At 37.4% G+C, this 16,449-nt stretch overlaps 2 protein-coding genes across 3 annotated transcripts in view; both read left to right on the top strand.

Moving 5' to 3' along the window:
* The window catches only part of LOC127446588 (phosphoinositide 3-kinase regulatory subunit 6-like), a 47,397-nt gene extending 40,864 nt beyond the window's left edge, over positions 1-6,533 (top strand). The window contains exons 15-20 of one of the 2 annotated variants that reach the window (XM_051707632.1): positions 2,369-2,471; positions 3,802-3,863; positions 4,032-4,122; positions 4,307-4,359; positions 5,562-5,668; positions 6,092-6,533. In XM_051707632.1, the coding sequence (XP_051563592.1) occupies positions 2,369-2,471; positions 3,802-3,863; positions 4,032-4,122; positions 4,307-4,359; positions 5,562-5,668; positions 6,092-6,248 (573 nt within the window). In that variant the 3' untranslated portion in view covers positions 6,249-6,533. Of the gene's footprint in view, positions 1-2,368; positions 2,472-3,801; positions 3,864-4,031; positions 4,123-4,306; positions 4,360-5,558; positions 5,669-6,091 lie in introns of both variants that reach the window. The other variant, XM_051707631.1, reaches the window with a different exon arrangement.
* Positions 6,534-8,567: 2,034 nt separating this feature from the next.
* The window catches only part of LOC127446601 (bMERB domain-containing protein 1-like), a 38,702-nt gene continuing 30,820 nt past the window's right edge, over positions 8,568-16,449 (top strand). Inside the window, exon 1 of the mRNA XM_051707650.1 lies at positions 8,568-8,781. Coding sequence (XP_051563610.1) covers positions 8,703-8,781 — 79 coding nt within the window. The 5' untranslated portion in view covers positions 8,568-8,702. The remainder of the gene's footprint in view (positions 8,782-16,449) is intronic.

The raw sequence follows: 16,449 nt of genomic DNA, 5'->3' as shown, positions 1-16,449 counted from the left end.
CCCTGTGTGCACACAACAAGTCTCGAGAGTGAGCTAGAGCCAGCCAGTCATTGAGACAGTTGAGGATGCGGACACCCACTTCCCTTAGCGGGGCAAGAGCTGCCTCTACGACTTCCGTGAAGACATGAGGCGACAAGGACTGACCGAAGGGGAGGACCTTGTACTGGTGCGCCCAGCCCTCGAAGGTGAACCGAAGAAAGGGCCTGTGCCGAGGAGAAACCAAGATGTTGAAGTACGCGTCCTTCAGGTCTACCACCGTGAACCAATCCTGATGCCGGACGCTCGCTACAATGCGTTTCCGTGTCAGCATCTTGAACAGGAGTCTGTTCGGCAGGGCGGAGCCGGAAGCGTGCCTGCCATAAATGTGTGGTGTCCGGCGATCACAATAACGATAGCGGTAAATGATGGTTTACGATGGAAAGGATGGTTCGCCCATCTCAGGGGCAACTAGAAGCCTTCCTCGGGTCTTGGCGGCGGGCCATGAGACGGGGGGGCGTCTGCTTCCTGCGGCTGGCTCTATGCCAGGCTGCTGGCCCAGGCTGCTGCGGAGCCAGTGTCGTCGCCGCAGGGGGATGCCCCTGGAGATGTGCAGACCGGGTGTGGGATCTTGATCCACGCCGGGGTAGGATATGCTGAATAGCCTCCATCTGCTTAACCGCCGAGAACTGCTGGGCAAAGTCCTCGACGGTTTCGCCGAATAGGCTGACCTGGGAGATGGGGGCATCAGGGAACCGTACCTTGTCAGCCTCCCTCATCTCGATCAAGTTGAGCCATAGGTAGCGCTCCTGGTCCACCAGGGTGGATATCGCCTGCCCGAGAGTCCGCGCCGTGACTTTCGTCGCCCGGAGGGCGTGATCGGTCGCTGAGCGCAGCTCCTGCATCAATCCTGTGTCAGAACTTCCCTTGTGCAGTTCTTAGCGCCTTGGCATGCAGGGTGGAGGCGGCCTGTCCAGCGGCACTGTGGGTCTTAGTTGCCAGAGATGACGTAAACCTACAGGCGCTGGATGGGAGTCTCGGGCAGTTACACCAGGTGACGGTGTTTTGCGGGCACAGGTTCACCTTATCCACCTGAGAAATCGCCAAGTACCCCATGGCAGCCCCACCGTCGAGGGTAGTGAGAGTGGAGGAGCTCAGAGACCGGGTTCAGACAGTGAAAGGTGCCCGCCACGACCTCGTGAGCTCCTCGTGCACCTCCGGGAAGAAAGGGACTGGGGTGGGGTGTGGCCATGAGCGGCGCTCCAAGCCCAGGAACCAATCGTCAAGCCGCGAGGGTTCCACTCCAGCCTGACGCTCGCAGCTGCCCGGGCAAGCTCCACGTCGGCCTGCAACTGGGCGACCGCACCCGAAGGTGGGAGCCCAGACGAGTCCTCAGCATCAGAGTGAACCAGCCCGCTCTCCGATGCTGCAATCGAGAGCTCATCCACTTTGCGAGCGCCGAATGAGATCGCAAACTCGCCCTGAGCGTAGCCGGTGGTCTCATCCCAGAACTCGACCGGGGCAAATGGGCGTACTGGGGAATGGGAGGTCCGTGGGGAGTTACCCGGCGGAGCGGCTCCCATTGGGGTCCCCAAATCGCCCCCAGTGCTAACTGACGTGGCCTCAAACCCATAGGTAGAAGGACCGAGGAGGGGAGCCGCTGGGGTGGCTTTCCCTCTAACGACGGAAAGCCACGACTGCAACGTTGCCATGGTCATGTTCTCGCAGTGAGAACATGACCTGTCCATGAACACTGTCTCCACGTGGGCAGCGCCCAAGCATGTAAGAGCGATCATGGCCACCGGAAGCGGAGAGGTAACGACCGTAACCAGGAAATAAACACAGACGGAAAGGCATCTTTATAAATACACTCTCCGTCAGTGCCACTCTTTTAGTAGGGAAAATATACTCTTTTATTGCAAGAATATATACTCTTTTAGACTGTCGAAGCGCCCAGGGGTGTTCTCTGCACTCCACCGGTGCACGAGGGGGAGAAACCGCTGTAATGCACCGTAAATCCAACAGCTTTCAAGGTGAATAGATTGGCAGAGTAATTCAGCTCACTGAATACAACTGCTCAGCTCTGAAGAGAAAATCTGAATGAGTGGTTGCGAGCCAGCTCCTTTTATACCCGTATGTCCGGGGGAGTGGCATGCAAATTCCACTCGCCAATTCCCATTGGCCTTTTTTCAAAGATCAGAGGTGTTTGGGGCTCCCAAGGGCGACCCCTAGTGTCACTACATCGACACAACATCGAGTGAGTGACAGATAGGGAAAGCTATTTACATGTCCTTATTTTACCTGTTGCATGATCTGCAGTACAGTTTCAGAAATATCAAAACATAAAAGTCCTTACACAGTCTTGCATTCATTTCCTGTTATATCTGTGCAGATTTCCTTTTCCAACGTGTCCAAGGAAGCAGTGGAAGAAGTTTTTGTCACACACCTTGAAGTGGATTTCCCAGAGTTTAAAATGGCCCAAGCAGCACATAAAGGTGTGTGTGTTAAAGAGAAAGACAGAAATATTTTTGAAAAAGATTTGGAAAAGTATTTTGCATGTGTTTGCAATGTATTTTTTTTTTTTTTTTTTTTTTACTTTAAAGAAAAAATAACAGTAACAAAACTAAGGATAAGATCTTATCCTCAACCTCAATCACAACTATTCTTACAGTAGCTCAGTCATTGCCACCCAACAACTAGCCAAGAATAAGGCCAGTGGTTAATTTGGTTATCCCTTTAAACTCTGCGGGGCAAGGCCAGAAATGTGTTATAAGTTTACTTTTAAAATGTAAAAGTCCCTGGATACATACAGATAAGTATTCATATGTGGTACCACTTTTCACAGATCTCCATAACTTTTACATTTGTTATATAAAGTATAATATAACAGTATTTGTTGCATAAAATATAAAGATAAGACCTGAAAACCTCTTTGTCGCAAATGAGCACCACTTTGTTGGTGATGTAGAAATATGAATATATAGGTTTTTCAAATAGTACTAAAATAGTCAAGTTATACAGTATATCAAAAGCTCTCATTCTCAGGAATGTGACTATGCAGTTCATATAATTGCCACAGTTTGAATTATCTTTTGATTATCAAAAGAATTAAGAAAATAAATATGATCTCTGTAAGACAATAAAGACAAATGTAACTTGTTTGTCTGCTCCGAACATTGCTTTTGTAAGCCCCAAGTAGCCACAAACTCTAAATTAGGCTGTTTCCTTCAAAATTAGCTATTTTTGACTATTCTGTGTGCTTGCTTCTGTAAATAATACAATGTAATATTTGCAATGTCCAGAACAAAATATGCAGTCCAGCAGAAAAAGCAATAATAAATAAATCATCAGCAACATATGTTGATAAAACATTATACATCATTGCTGAGGATCCCAGCTTTCCAGTGACACCTAGATTAAGCTTCTAGTCCACTTAGAGGCTGAGATGTTCGACAACACATTTGGGAAGGTGCAAGGGATCACAGTATACCATTAAAATGAATGAATATGGTCGAGTATATGTCAAGTTAGGGCACTACCTGCATTTCAGATCTGTGTATTGTAATGAAACGTGATAGAGGAAAAATATTTTTTTCTAGTACTTGCTGTCATCTAGTGGAATAAACTAACACATTTTATAGAGAGAAAGAGCAAACAGAGCCTGAATCACATACTTTCAAAGATAGGACATTTTATTTAAAATGTACAATATGTTCATCATAAGACTATACATATACAATATTATTTATAAATTGCAGATGTCTGCCAAAATATGCAGCAGAGTGTTAAGGTGTTAATATTTACAGCCCATATTCTTTCCTGCAGACAGACAGAAGAAGATGTCTCCAGAGCTGTGTGGGGCACTGATCTCCTTTAGCTACTTAAAAGTGAGTGTTATCTCTATGTAATTTATGCTACCTTCTTCTGTATGATATTTTCATTGGTATGTTTGTAGTGAGTTTCATAGAAGCAATCCAGATTTTTTTTACAGAGTTATAAATTAAGTGACAGGTAAATCTTAGTTGACCTTGTATCACCCTTCACATTCTTTTTAGGTGTCGCTAAGCAACAGGGAGGTTGAGAAAGGTTTTTCACTCAGAACCACGGGTGCTCACATTTCAGCAATTCCAGAAAACAAAACTGAAGGTAAAGTCACATTATTAAAATGAAAATGTAGTTATAGCATTGTTATTACATACATTTGGAACTGAGCTTGCAATGTAAATAGTAAAAGCATATTAATGGAATAACATCAAAGCTATAATAGTGTGTGTCCATGTTAACTCTGAACCTAATTAATTTAGAGACTATTTTTCTTCTTTATTTGTAGATCTGAATTGTCTCACAGTCACTTTCAATGACACAAAGCCAAAAAGTATCATGGTAGGTCTGACTAACTAACAAAACTACATACTTTATCCATTGTTTTAGAATAGAAATTATCGTAAATCTTGTAAACATGCGGTGTTGTTATACTGGTGTGCTGCTCACCACAATGATAGTATGCTGGATAAACTTCATAGCTATGCTGGTCCACTAGCTAGACCAGCATAAATCAGCCTGGACCAACATGGAATTTATGTTAGTCTAAGCTGGTGTTTTCAGCAGCAATGTTTTCTCTTACTTTTGTAATATAAAGGGGTCATGAAGTGCTATTTTTTTATAAAAAATATGATAATGATCCAATGATAATGTTATAAAAGTTTTTTTGCCCCAAAACAGTCACAATTTAGTAATATATGACTTTCCACTCTTTTTTGGCCCTCTGTCTGAAACATGCAGTTTTGGCCTAAGTGCCTCGTTAAAATGTCAACATAAACGGCCAGTGTTATGATTGGCTAACATCATGCAGCCCCTCAATCGGAAGAGACTGAACAAGCCCCTCAACATTATAAAACAAAATTTCGTGGTTTACACATAACGCACATCCAACACATTGCACCCAAATATATTAAACTACTCATCTCAAGCACAGCTGTTAACACTCAGCACCATAAACTATCAAACAGTCATGACATTTGAAATATTCATGAATGAAACAATTTACTTACATTACTTACATAACCCTTTTAGGGTTGTAACTTGACACCGCATATTTTAAAAGATTCAAGATATGTGGCAGCGGTCAAAGATTCTGTTTATACACAACATGAACATTTGGTGTTCAGGATTAGTTAGCCACACAAGGCCTGCTCTCTTGAGTTGAACTGCACGTCAGTGTGCAGGTCAAAGGGTGCGATGACATATGTTGTGGAATGTGTAAATACAAATAAGCAATGTTTTGTGATGCCACAAACAGACAGATTTCAAAATGAGATGTTTCAGCAGGGTGGCAACTATAAATGCTCTTTTTAGATTGTGCTGGAATTTTGAGTTTTGAAATTTACAGTAGGTTTTTATAGTACAGTTACCTCTTATATGTCTAAATATCAAGGAAAATTTGATTCTCCATTTCATGATCCCTTTAAGTTTGTTTTGTGTTGTTGGACTGCTATTTTGAAGTGTTTTAGCTTGGATGTTATCAGAAGTAAAAAGTAATTAAATCTGATTAAGTTTGTATATTTTGGTTGTGTTATTTTTAGCAGGAGCCAAAGATCAGAACATGCAATTTTAAGTTGAAGACGCCAGACAGATCAACTTTCACAGTGCGTTTGGACAAAGACTTTCGAAGGACATTTTGGGATGTTGAGAGGTGAGAAATAATTAAAACTATCTACGCCTTTTCTGCTCAGATGATTAGTATTTAAAATAAAGAGGCTTATTGCATATTCTCACAAATACTATTAAAGGGATATTTCATCCAAAAATGAAAAATGATGTCATGGTTTACTCACCCTCATGTCTTTCCAAGCCTGTAAATTTTTCTTTTGTCCTTTCTTTCTTCCATTCTGAAATGTTAGGCAGTATGTTAGTTTTAGTCACCATTCACTTTTTTTCCCCGTGCAATGAAAGTGAAAGTGGTTATTTTGTGTTCCACGTAGGAGATAATGGCATATGGGTTTGGAACAGCATTTCAATTTCAAAACAAAATTTACTCTATTGTCTCATGAATGTATTTTCCTGGTTTTAGACTGATACCGATTTGTTTATGTATTATTTATTTTTTCAAACACAGCATTGAGGTTTCTCCATGCCGGGACCCTGGATATTATATTCAAAACTCCATGAAGTCAAAGTTAATGGCAGCAGGCAGTGGTGATGCTGGACTGAGCAAGTACATGAGCAAAGGATTGCCTTTGCCCATCAACACATTTGCGGGAATCATTGACTAAATGAACAAGAATCAGGGTGAACTTTCTATCATTGTGAGGGGCAGTTTTGAACTCTTGCAGTAGGTAATGTGTATTGTGTTTTAAACAATGCACTAAACAACAGTGTCTACATGTGATCAATGGTCAAATAAGACACGTCACAGCCAAGCAGGTTTTACTGCAATTTATATTTTCACTTGTGAATAACAAGTTGATTGATTCAGAATGTATTGTAACCTGTAACACAGCCTCTATAACACTAATGCAGTCATTGCATTGAATTTCTTAAAGACTCAAAAATTTTAACTTGTCTGGTTTTTAGACTACAGTCTATTCTTCCTTTCATGTGTAAAAGTGCACACGATGTAATAAGTGGTTGCATGCAGTTGTTACCTTAAAGGGCTATTTCTACTTGATCTTACCCTTAAAGATAACTTTTTTGGTGTAACCAAATATATTCAGGTTGATTTAGTCATTACATAATATCTTTTTAGCATTTTGCCATCAGAAAAGTGAAGCAACATTTTAATTACTGTATACTGGAGTAATACTTTTCAGCAGTTAGAGTGCCTGTTGATAAATACCAAGTGTTTCAGAGAAACTGACATTAATTTACACCTTGATTTGCACTTCTTTTCTTTTCTTTTTTCTTCTTTTGTTAACAGAAACTATATTTTTACATTTGAAGCATTCCATTTGAATGACATGTTTTGTAGCATAAAAAATATTATGTTCAAAATTAAAGAACAATAAGTCTAGTGCTCCAGCAATTCTTGTTGATGTCTCAGATGCCATGTAGACTAGCAATACATGAATACCTGTGTGAAACAATATTGTTCAACATATGTTTCAACACCCAGAAAGGTGCCAGTGTTTTGATTTGACTAGCACAAATGATTCTCTCTACAGTCTGAATGGTGTTTTGCAGTTCTTTCCCATTAGTTCTGAGCTGACACCAGCAAACCCAGCCTTTCAATTATCCATTTCCCTTAAAGGACAAATATATATTCACAATTTTATCATTGGCTAACCTTATTCTGTTCTGTTTCTTTGAGGTTTATGGCATTAGTACCAGCCTTACTTACTCTTTCTTTGGGTAGTGTTTGCACAATTATTGATTTGTCCTATTTTTGTAAATACTGTAATTTGACATTGTAAATACATATTGGATACATATTTTGTATTAATAAATGTTGCCTTGTCAATTTCCTATACTGAAAAACACTACTTTTAGCTTTGCTTCAGGGTCCAGAATAATTTACACTTTTTAAGGAACCATAAAGAGAATGGAAACAACAAATTTTTTGAAGTGTTTGTCATATTGAGGTATTGGTTCAACACTTTTATGGTAGGGTACAATGGGGCTAAAGGCCCTGCGAGGTAAAAGGCTCCTATGATTTGATTTTTTCCCCAAAATGCTAAATGGCAACAAAAACTACCACAGCACCTTCCCAAACATTTGTTTGTCACTATGCACTGCAAAACATTCCTGATCAATGAGATTTTTCCATGTGGTGTCTAAAGGTTGATTTTGAGGCAATTTGACCAAATTTTTAATTTTTTAAAATGTTGCAAATTTATGTAGCTAATGGAAATCCCTGAAACTAACACATTTATTTTGAGACAAAATAATTACCATTTTCAGTTTTTCTCAAGGTCATTCAAACGAAAGGTTTTTAATATCTGTACAATAAGTGAAAGGTTGGATGATATGTGAGACAAAAAGCCCCTCTGTTGCAGGGGTTAAATTTTTTTCTGAAAATTTTTCAAAATGGGCTCACATTGACTGATCCAATCACAACTGAGATTAATTTGTTTATAGAATATTTGAGATGCTATAAAATGCCACATATGTTTGAAATTAATAGGAAACTATGCACCCTTTTCTGAAGTAGTTATTTTGAATGTGTATCTTAATTTGTAATACATTTTCTTTTTTTTTTTTTTTTTCTTTTTTTTTTTTGCTGTTTCAAAATTATTTACATTACTTGACTAATTTTGCACTGTATCTATTGCCCTATCTACACAATAGCACTATAAATCCCAAAGGTTCCATCACCAGCTTTTTTTTAAAACTGAATTTTAATAAAAACAACCTTCTGTTATTATTTATTTTCACACAAATTATGTTGCTCCATCAATATATATATATATATATATATATATATATATATATATATATATATATATATATATATTAGATATAGATATAGATATACATTTTGTAACCCACTAACCACACTGATAGCGCGGGTGATTTTTAAATGACAACACGATGGCGCCAAAGAGTCAAGAACAGTAGTGTCACTGTTACCGGTGCGTATTGAAGTCCAGTATGCCTCAGCCTCCGCTATTTTCCTCAGCAACTGCAACCGCTTGATCATCTGCATTATTCTAGGGTTCTTTCTTGCTTTGCATCTCTTAAGTGAGGATTTATTCACATATTCGTAATAGAGCTGGCTCCATTTGCGAATAATGGATGAAAAGCGCAGCGCATCCTGTCAGTATGGATCACTGGAATGCACGAAATGGAAAACAGATGTTGACCAAACAGGTATCACTGTACACCTATCGCTGTTATCAAAACCTGTCAAAGGTGTGGCAGACTGTCATATACTTGTATTTACTTCATTTTGGGTGGACTGTATGCCACAGATGGAACTTGAGATGTTAATGAGATTGAAGAGTTGTAGTTTAATATATAGGTGACGTATTGCGTGTTGTCAACAGCCGAGTCTCTTAGCTGAGATTTTAGCAATTAATAACCTAAATGGTGTTTAGGAGATCTTTTTGTACTGTCTATAAATGCGTAGATCACATACCATGATAGTAGCCTAATAATGAAGTAGGGTATATCGAGTTTAACAGATATTTTGAATGCACAGTGATTACATTCCATCACTGTAAATGTAAATACTATCCTGAATCATCCACTGGCATAATGGTTTTTATTATAACTGCTAAAATGATTGCACCCCTGTTCCCTCCCAGCACAGTGCACTGAACTGGCTGTTGTCTCTCTGTGAGTCAGTGATGCACAGTTCACATTGAACCTTACTAAGTTTTGCCAGATAAACTATTGGTAATCTTGTCATCAGGGAAAAGCTACTGTGGTTAATTCAAATTATGGATGTCGGAGCTTTATTTTCATTAAAGCTCTGATTCTACTGGGAAGGAACACAGGATACTATTTCATTTTAGGGAAAGGTTGGCAAAGGACTCAGGAGTGTTTTATGTGTGTATCAAATAAGCATAGTATCAGTTTTTTTTTTTTTTTTTTTTGTATTTTTTTGTTTCCTTTCTTTTAAACGGTACAGTTGTGCAAATAAAAGAAATCGTTCACGCAAAAAAGACAATCCAAACCCTCCAGACTTACTTTATTCTCCTGAACACAAAAGGAGATTATTTTAAAGGATGTTCAGTTCCCTTATTTCAATACAAAAGCAGTTGATAGGGACTCCCTTAAAAGCTTAAACAAGTATGTAATGGTTTGAAGTTTGATGTAGACTCATTTTATGAAACTTTTGCACTGCAATAAAATAAAATAAATGATTTTCTTACCGATTATTTTTGTCTTGTTTTACAGTAAAAATATCGAAACATTCTTTAAAAAAATATATTTACTAGAGAAGTAAAATGACAACTTTTTTTTTTTTTTTTTTTTTTACTGAGAAATAAATAAAAAATTTAGTAGTGTTTATGTTTATAACAAGAAAAAATATTTGCCAGTGGGGTAAGAAAAAAAATGATTCAAAGGGAAAACATTGTTTTTCTTTTTTCTTTCTCTCTTTCTTTTTTTTTTTTTTGTTTTTTTTTTTGCCCCATAGACAAATTGTTTTTTTTATTTTTTTTTTTTAGTTTAAAGCATAACCCCCACAAAATGTGTTAGCTTTCTCTGAAAACAACACTTAATATCTTATGACATTCTGCTTCTCAAGGCAAAATATATTTTTACCAGAAAATAAGACATCAATATTCAGTAAGAAAATGATTTTTTGCAGTGGGTGCTTTTTGAAACTTTAAAGTGAGTAACTATAAACTGCTATTGTATTGAAATCAGTGAAAAGAACTTCCTTTAAAATGTCTCCTTTTGTGTTATGCAGTAGAAATTCATATAGGTTTGGAAAGGCATGAGGTTGAGAGTAGATACTGACAGAACACCTTGCTTAACATTTCTTGTTGTTAAACCTAACAAGACAATTCTACATCAGCACTTCGATGAGCTCTTTTTTGTACAGTGTTCATGCATTACTCTTCCTGTTTTCTCAGTACAATGCACAAATTTGAGTGATTTTTCTTTAAACCCTTGCCTTAATGCCTCACTTGACATGAAAAATCTCATTGCTTCAGTGGAGTTGTTACATACGCATGAAAAAGCCATTGTTCAAAGTTGCTTTCTAGTATTGATTTTTTAACAACTGTATTTGCAAGCATTTGTGACCTGGATGGTTTAGTCTTAAGATGCCTATTGATTGTTTGGATAGTATACATGTAGTAAAATGTGATGAGGATCAAATTAATAATAACACTACTAATCATTAGAGAGGCACAAGACATTTATTGTGTGTGGTTCCCACTTCTAACTCTTGTAGACAATACATTATACTGTATATTGGAAAGATGAAAATTCTCAAAAGGATTTATTCATCTTTTGAAAACCTCTACATGATAAGAATTTGGATTATATTTTCCTGCTGCAATAGAGCACATCAGTGACCATCACTTTTTTAGTGGCCCTGGTTCCAAGCTATTTTCCCCTTAAAGATTCTATAAATTCTTTAATAAAGAATTCTTGGTAAATAAAGCCATGAACCAAAATAACCAGCTCTGAGATAAATCACAACTAGGGCTGCACAATTAATCGAAAAAGTAATTGCGATTATGGCTGTGATACACAATCGTGTAATCATGAAAATGTACAACTAACAGCATTCCTTTTAAGTCGACTACTGTTATTTAACATGTTTTTTAACCAATCCCAGACACACTAAAAAAAAAAGGGAAAGCAGCTCTGTTGAAAATAGTAAATCAGTACATTTGAAATCAACTTAATACATTTATGTTTGAGATGAGAACTTAATTATGTTGCGTAAAGTCCAAGTGATATTCAAAACTGTCATCAAAAAGTGATATTATCACATTGCTATGAAATTATCAAATGGATTCAGACTTCTAATGGATGGTGTTCACACAATGTGATTTAACTTATTTATAATGAGCTACTGCAACATAATTATTTAGCATTTGGTCTCAACTTAATTGCATTGTGTACAATCCATCTATGTTCACTTAATCAAATTGTGGACTATGTGAATAATATTTGTTGCATCAATGTATTGCTAAAACCGGCCAGAGAATTTCCAGTTCCCTGTGTGCTTTACAAAGGACTAGATTGGAAGAGTAGCCTACATTTTAAAATTAAGTGTTATTTTAATACATTTCTATGCAAAATGAAACAAGTAGCAGACTTGTAAGTGTATAATATTCTGTTATGTTGCGATTTAGAGTTTCTGTCATGTTACATTATTTTGGAGGTTACCATTGTGGAGAAGAGTGGAGCTAATGGTTAGGTCAAGGTTTGGTACATTACTACTGATTAATCAGATTATATTGCTTTTCAAATGAAGCAAATACTGAGGGATGATCAGTATAATGACTTAGTGGGCATCTGTAAACATTCAGAGTTATCTGAACAGATCAAATGTAAATGAGGAAAACTCAATTCATTTAGGTTTTTTCTACACATTATTTTAATTTCATATCAAAGAAATTCATTTTTATGAGTTTGCACATGCACATGAATGACAGCGAACAGCCAATCATGTGAAACATGGAGAGAGAGAGAGAGGTTTAGAAAATCTTTAGTTTATACATTTTACTATTTCAAAAATCATATCCCAAAAAACATTAATAAGAAATTAAATAAAAATAAATAAAATAAATTAGAATTTTAAAAGCCAAAGTCCAGTTGATCATCATGTACAACACACAGAATCTCATTAATAAACCATATCTCACAAAAAGCATCAACATTATTTGTAAGACTGTAATATACAAATTCTGTTCTTAATCTTGCTGCCACCAGACACGTAAACATGACTTTAGGATCTGTTGCTGCAAACTCTAGACCCTTATTCTTTCTTGTTTTCCATATAGCCAGTTTTGCTGTCCCTATCAAATAATTCAATAAACAAACTCTCCTTCTTAATAAAAATCTATACTTCAGCCCTCTTATGAATACTTTATCTAAAAATTCTCCTATAAACCCCTGAAACCAAGTTGAAAGTAGTTCAAAAAGACTTGTTTAGTCTGATGCATTTTAAAAACAGATGCTCTAAATCTTCTTCCTCGCCACAAAACCTACACTGCCAACCCACTGCTGGATTCAGGTGTGCCACATATCTGTCTGTAGCTATCGCCCCGTGAATAATCCTCCACTGTAGATCAGTAGTTCGCTTCTCTACAGGAAGTTTAGACAGGGTCCTCACAAGGAAATCTGGCCCCAACAAACCTAGCCATCTTGAGGATTTTTGTTTCTTTAGTGATTTCTGATGCATCACCTTGACTGTTGTGTAGTAAAGTGCCTTCTTTGAAGCACATTCCAGATAATCCAGTTGAGGAGTCCGGAAAGTCAGGATTGAGTCAGCATCTTCACCCTCATTCTCATCACACATTAGCGGCGCATTACCAATCCTTGGAAACTCTTGTCTGCCACTGTGGTTTGCCATTTGTCTTCTTGCTATAAATTCTCCATAAGTGCTTTGTATTACCAGACAGATTTCCTCTGTCAGTTTTGATGCAAGTCTTTGTGATCGTAAACCCGTCACTTCCTGAATAATTTCCACAGATTTCCATCCATCTTTATCCATTAGGTGACCCAACTTTGCGATCCCATTCCTACGCACACATGCCTGCACACCCACTGAGGACAAATGTCTTGTCTGGATCATGTTATTAAAAACAGTGGTTCCACAGGAGCCCAGTGTGCAGAACTACTCATATCTTTGTCCACCTTTAACCTGTTGATGCTCATTGACCCCACCCATGGGTTTGACATTACTTTGCTTAAATTAGTTCACATTTACCATATTGTGTGCTGTTCAAAATTGTTCATAATGTTGACAAATTATACATCTTTATAATATGCCAACATTATTAACTCTTTTTTGACTCATCAACAGGTTAAAACATTCCTCCATACGTGAAACATTGTCCGATAAAAAGGTGTAATTTCAGACAAACTCTTGTCTTCCAGTCTCATTAGAAACAGGTGTTTGTCAAGTCCAAGCCCACCTGCCCTCTGCAAGATGGCGTATGCGGTATAAGTCCATGATAAGTCTTTATAGTAAAGAAGTCTTTTTGCTGCTTGTAATCTGAAAGCACAGATATGACTCTTGATATCCACCAAGCCATGTCCTCCCTAATAAACTGGCAAAAAAATTACTGATGCCCAGACCCAGTGCTCCCCACTCCAGAAGAAATGGACCATTTTCCTCTGTATTTCACATATAATGTCCTCAGGTGTATCCATGACTATACACCTGTGCCACAGTGTAGAACCCACCAGGTTATTAGCGACCAGAACTCTCCCTCTGTAAGACAACTGTGGTAACAGCCATTCCCACTTAGACAATCAGGAAGACACCTTATCCAGCATACCCTCCCAATTTTTCATCTGATATTGTGCGTTACCTAAAAAAACACCTAAAACTTTTAAAGCTTCCCTTCCCCATGTCAAACCACCTGGACGTTTTGGACATCCTACCACATCCCACTGGCCCATAATATAGCCCTCACTTTCCTCCCAATTTACTCTGGCAGTAGATGCCTTTTTAGAAAGCTTAATGCTCTCATTTAAACTTCTAATATCCTCTTGCATTGTGATTTACACCATAATATCATCAGTATAAGCGGATAATGTCAATTTGACATTTTCACTTCCATTTTGAAATTTTACACCTTTTAAATCTTTCTTAAGTCTTTATAGGAGAGGTTCAATCATAAGGCTATATAACTGCCCAGATAATGGACATCCCTGACTGATCCCTATAAAAAGAGGTACTGGAGCTCTAAGTCCCCCACCAGCCTTTACCATAATAAATACATTGGAGTACAACAATTTTACATATGATAAAAAATTTTCACCAAAACTAAAATGTTGTAGAACATTAAAAAGATATCCATGATCGACCCTGTAAAATGCCTTTTCTTAGTCTAATGATAAAATACCAAGATTACTAAGGTGGCTAAAATCAACTAAATCCCGTAACACAAAAAGATGATCTATAATTGACCTTGGGATCTTTCCCAATCAAGAGATGTAAACAGTGCTTGAGTCTATTCGCCAAACACTTTGAGAATATCTTATAGTCCAGACATAATAAGGACACTGGTCTCCAGTTTTTCAATAGACATAAATTCCCCTTCTTTGGCAACAAGGAGAGGACTGCACGTCGACAACTTAAAGGAAGTGACTTTTCTTTAAAACAATTTAAAATACTTCATATAGATCCATTCCAAGTACATTCCAAAATTTTTGATAAAACTCAGCTGGCAATCCATCTATTCTCAGAGACCGACCTGAGGACAACTGCTGCATTGGCTCTGTGAGTTCCTGGAAAGTAATTTCATTGTCCAGCACTTTTTTTGTTTAATCTGCTAGCTGTTGTAAATCATGGAGTAATTCCTCAGTACTCTTAGAGTCACATGGTTCGTTACTATACAGTGTTGTATAGAAATACACTGCTAATTTTCTTATTTCCACCAGATTAAAGGTTATAGTTCCATTTGAATGCCGAAGATGATACATCTGTTTCTGTTGAACACTTTTTTCTCTAAATTAAAAAAATATGAACTAGGAGCATCCATATTTTTAATGGAGCAAAACCTCGCTCTTATCAGTGCTCCCTTTGTCTGCTCCTTTAAAAAGATCCAAGTTCCATTCTCTTCTCCTTCAAAAAGTATTTCGGTGCAGTTCCAGGATTATCCATAAGTTATTTTTCTAACTGCACAATGTCTCTTTCCAGTCTTTGTACTGTTACTTTAATTTGTGATGAAGCATACAAGGTATAATTCTGACAAAAAACTCTTATTTGCGCTTTACCCACCTCCCACCACTGGCTAAGATTCTCAAAAGAATTCTTTTTCATTTTCCATTCATTCCAAAACAGTGTAAATCTTTCACAGAACAAAACATCCTGTAACAGTTTAACATTAAAATGCCAATAATAAGTATGTCATGACAATTCTTTCATGTTAAGATCTAAAAAAAAACATGTGATGATCTGAAAAACCATTAGGTGAATGAAAAACATTCATAACCCTGTTGTTTCATATTTTTCCTAGATAGAACCGATCCAATCTAGCCCCACAGACCATATTGTCAGTCACTTTAACCCATGTGTACTGTCTCTCCCGTTTATTCCTTACTCTCCATACATCTACCAACCCATATTTGTTCATTATTTTGGAGAGTACTAGACTAGATTGATTATGAGGCTCTTCACCATTCCTATCAAAGTGTTACTGTTGTACAATTCCATTCTCCCCCTACAATAATACACACACCATCATCAATCTTTTTAAGAGCTCCATTCAATTTCATAAAAATCCCCACCCTTTCTGACCCATTGTTCGGGGCATACACATTAACAAAAGCAAACAAAAAACCTCCAAACTCTATCTTTGTTAATAAAATCCTTCCTTTCTCAGTTTCTATTATTTGACCCATGACTTAAAACAAGCTTTCCACCCCACCACATACCCCATTCTATTTCGGTATCACTATCCGTATGCGTTTTCTGTAAGAAAGCAACATTGATCTGTTTTATTTATAAACATTCTGAAACCACTGCTAATTTCTTCCTGTCTCTACCCCCATTTATATTTAAGGAGCCAACCCTCAGACACTCCATATAAGGATGAAAAAAATAAAAGGGATAGAAACAGAAAAAGAAACCATAGTAATTATATGAAGCACGAGCTTTACCCTGTCGTAATTTCATTAAGAGTTTCTTTAAACGAAACCTCTTCTTCTTACTCAGTGCATCATAATTTACTGTTCTCTGTACATAACTGAACAAATAAATGTATCCACATCTGGGAAAAACTCAGTAACTTCAATCGTTTTTCCAAATGTTGCATCCAAGAAATCATTTATTTCCTACAATGTATATACATCTCCCATAACTTGGGAACCAATCTCAGAAATATCAGAACAAGT

The sequence above is a fragment of the Myxocyprinus asiaticus genome, chromosome 9 (assembly GCF_019703515.2).
Source record: "Myxocyprinus asiaticus isolate MX2 ecotype Aquarium Trade chromosome 9, UBuf_Myxa_2, whole genome shotgun sequence".
NCBI classification, from domain to species: Eukaryota; Metazoa; Chordata; class Actinopteri; order Cypriniformes; family Catostomidae; genus Myxocyprinus; species Myxocyprinus asiaticus.
Note: the sequence above shows the minus strand (reverse complement) of the source record. Positions and strands in the feature narration are given on the sequence as shown.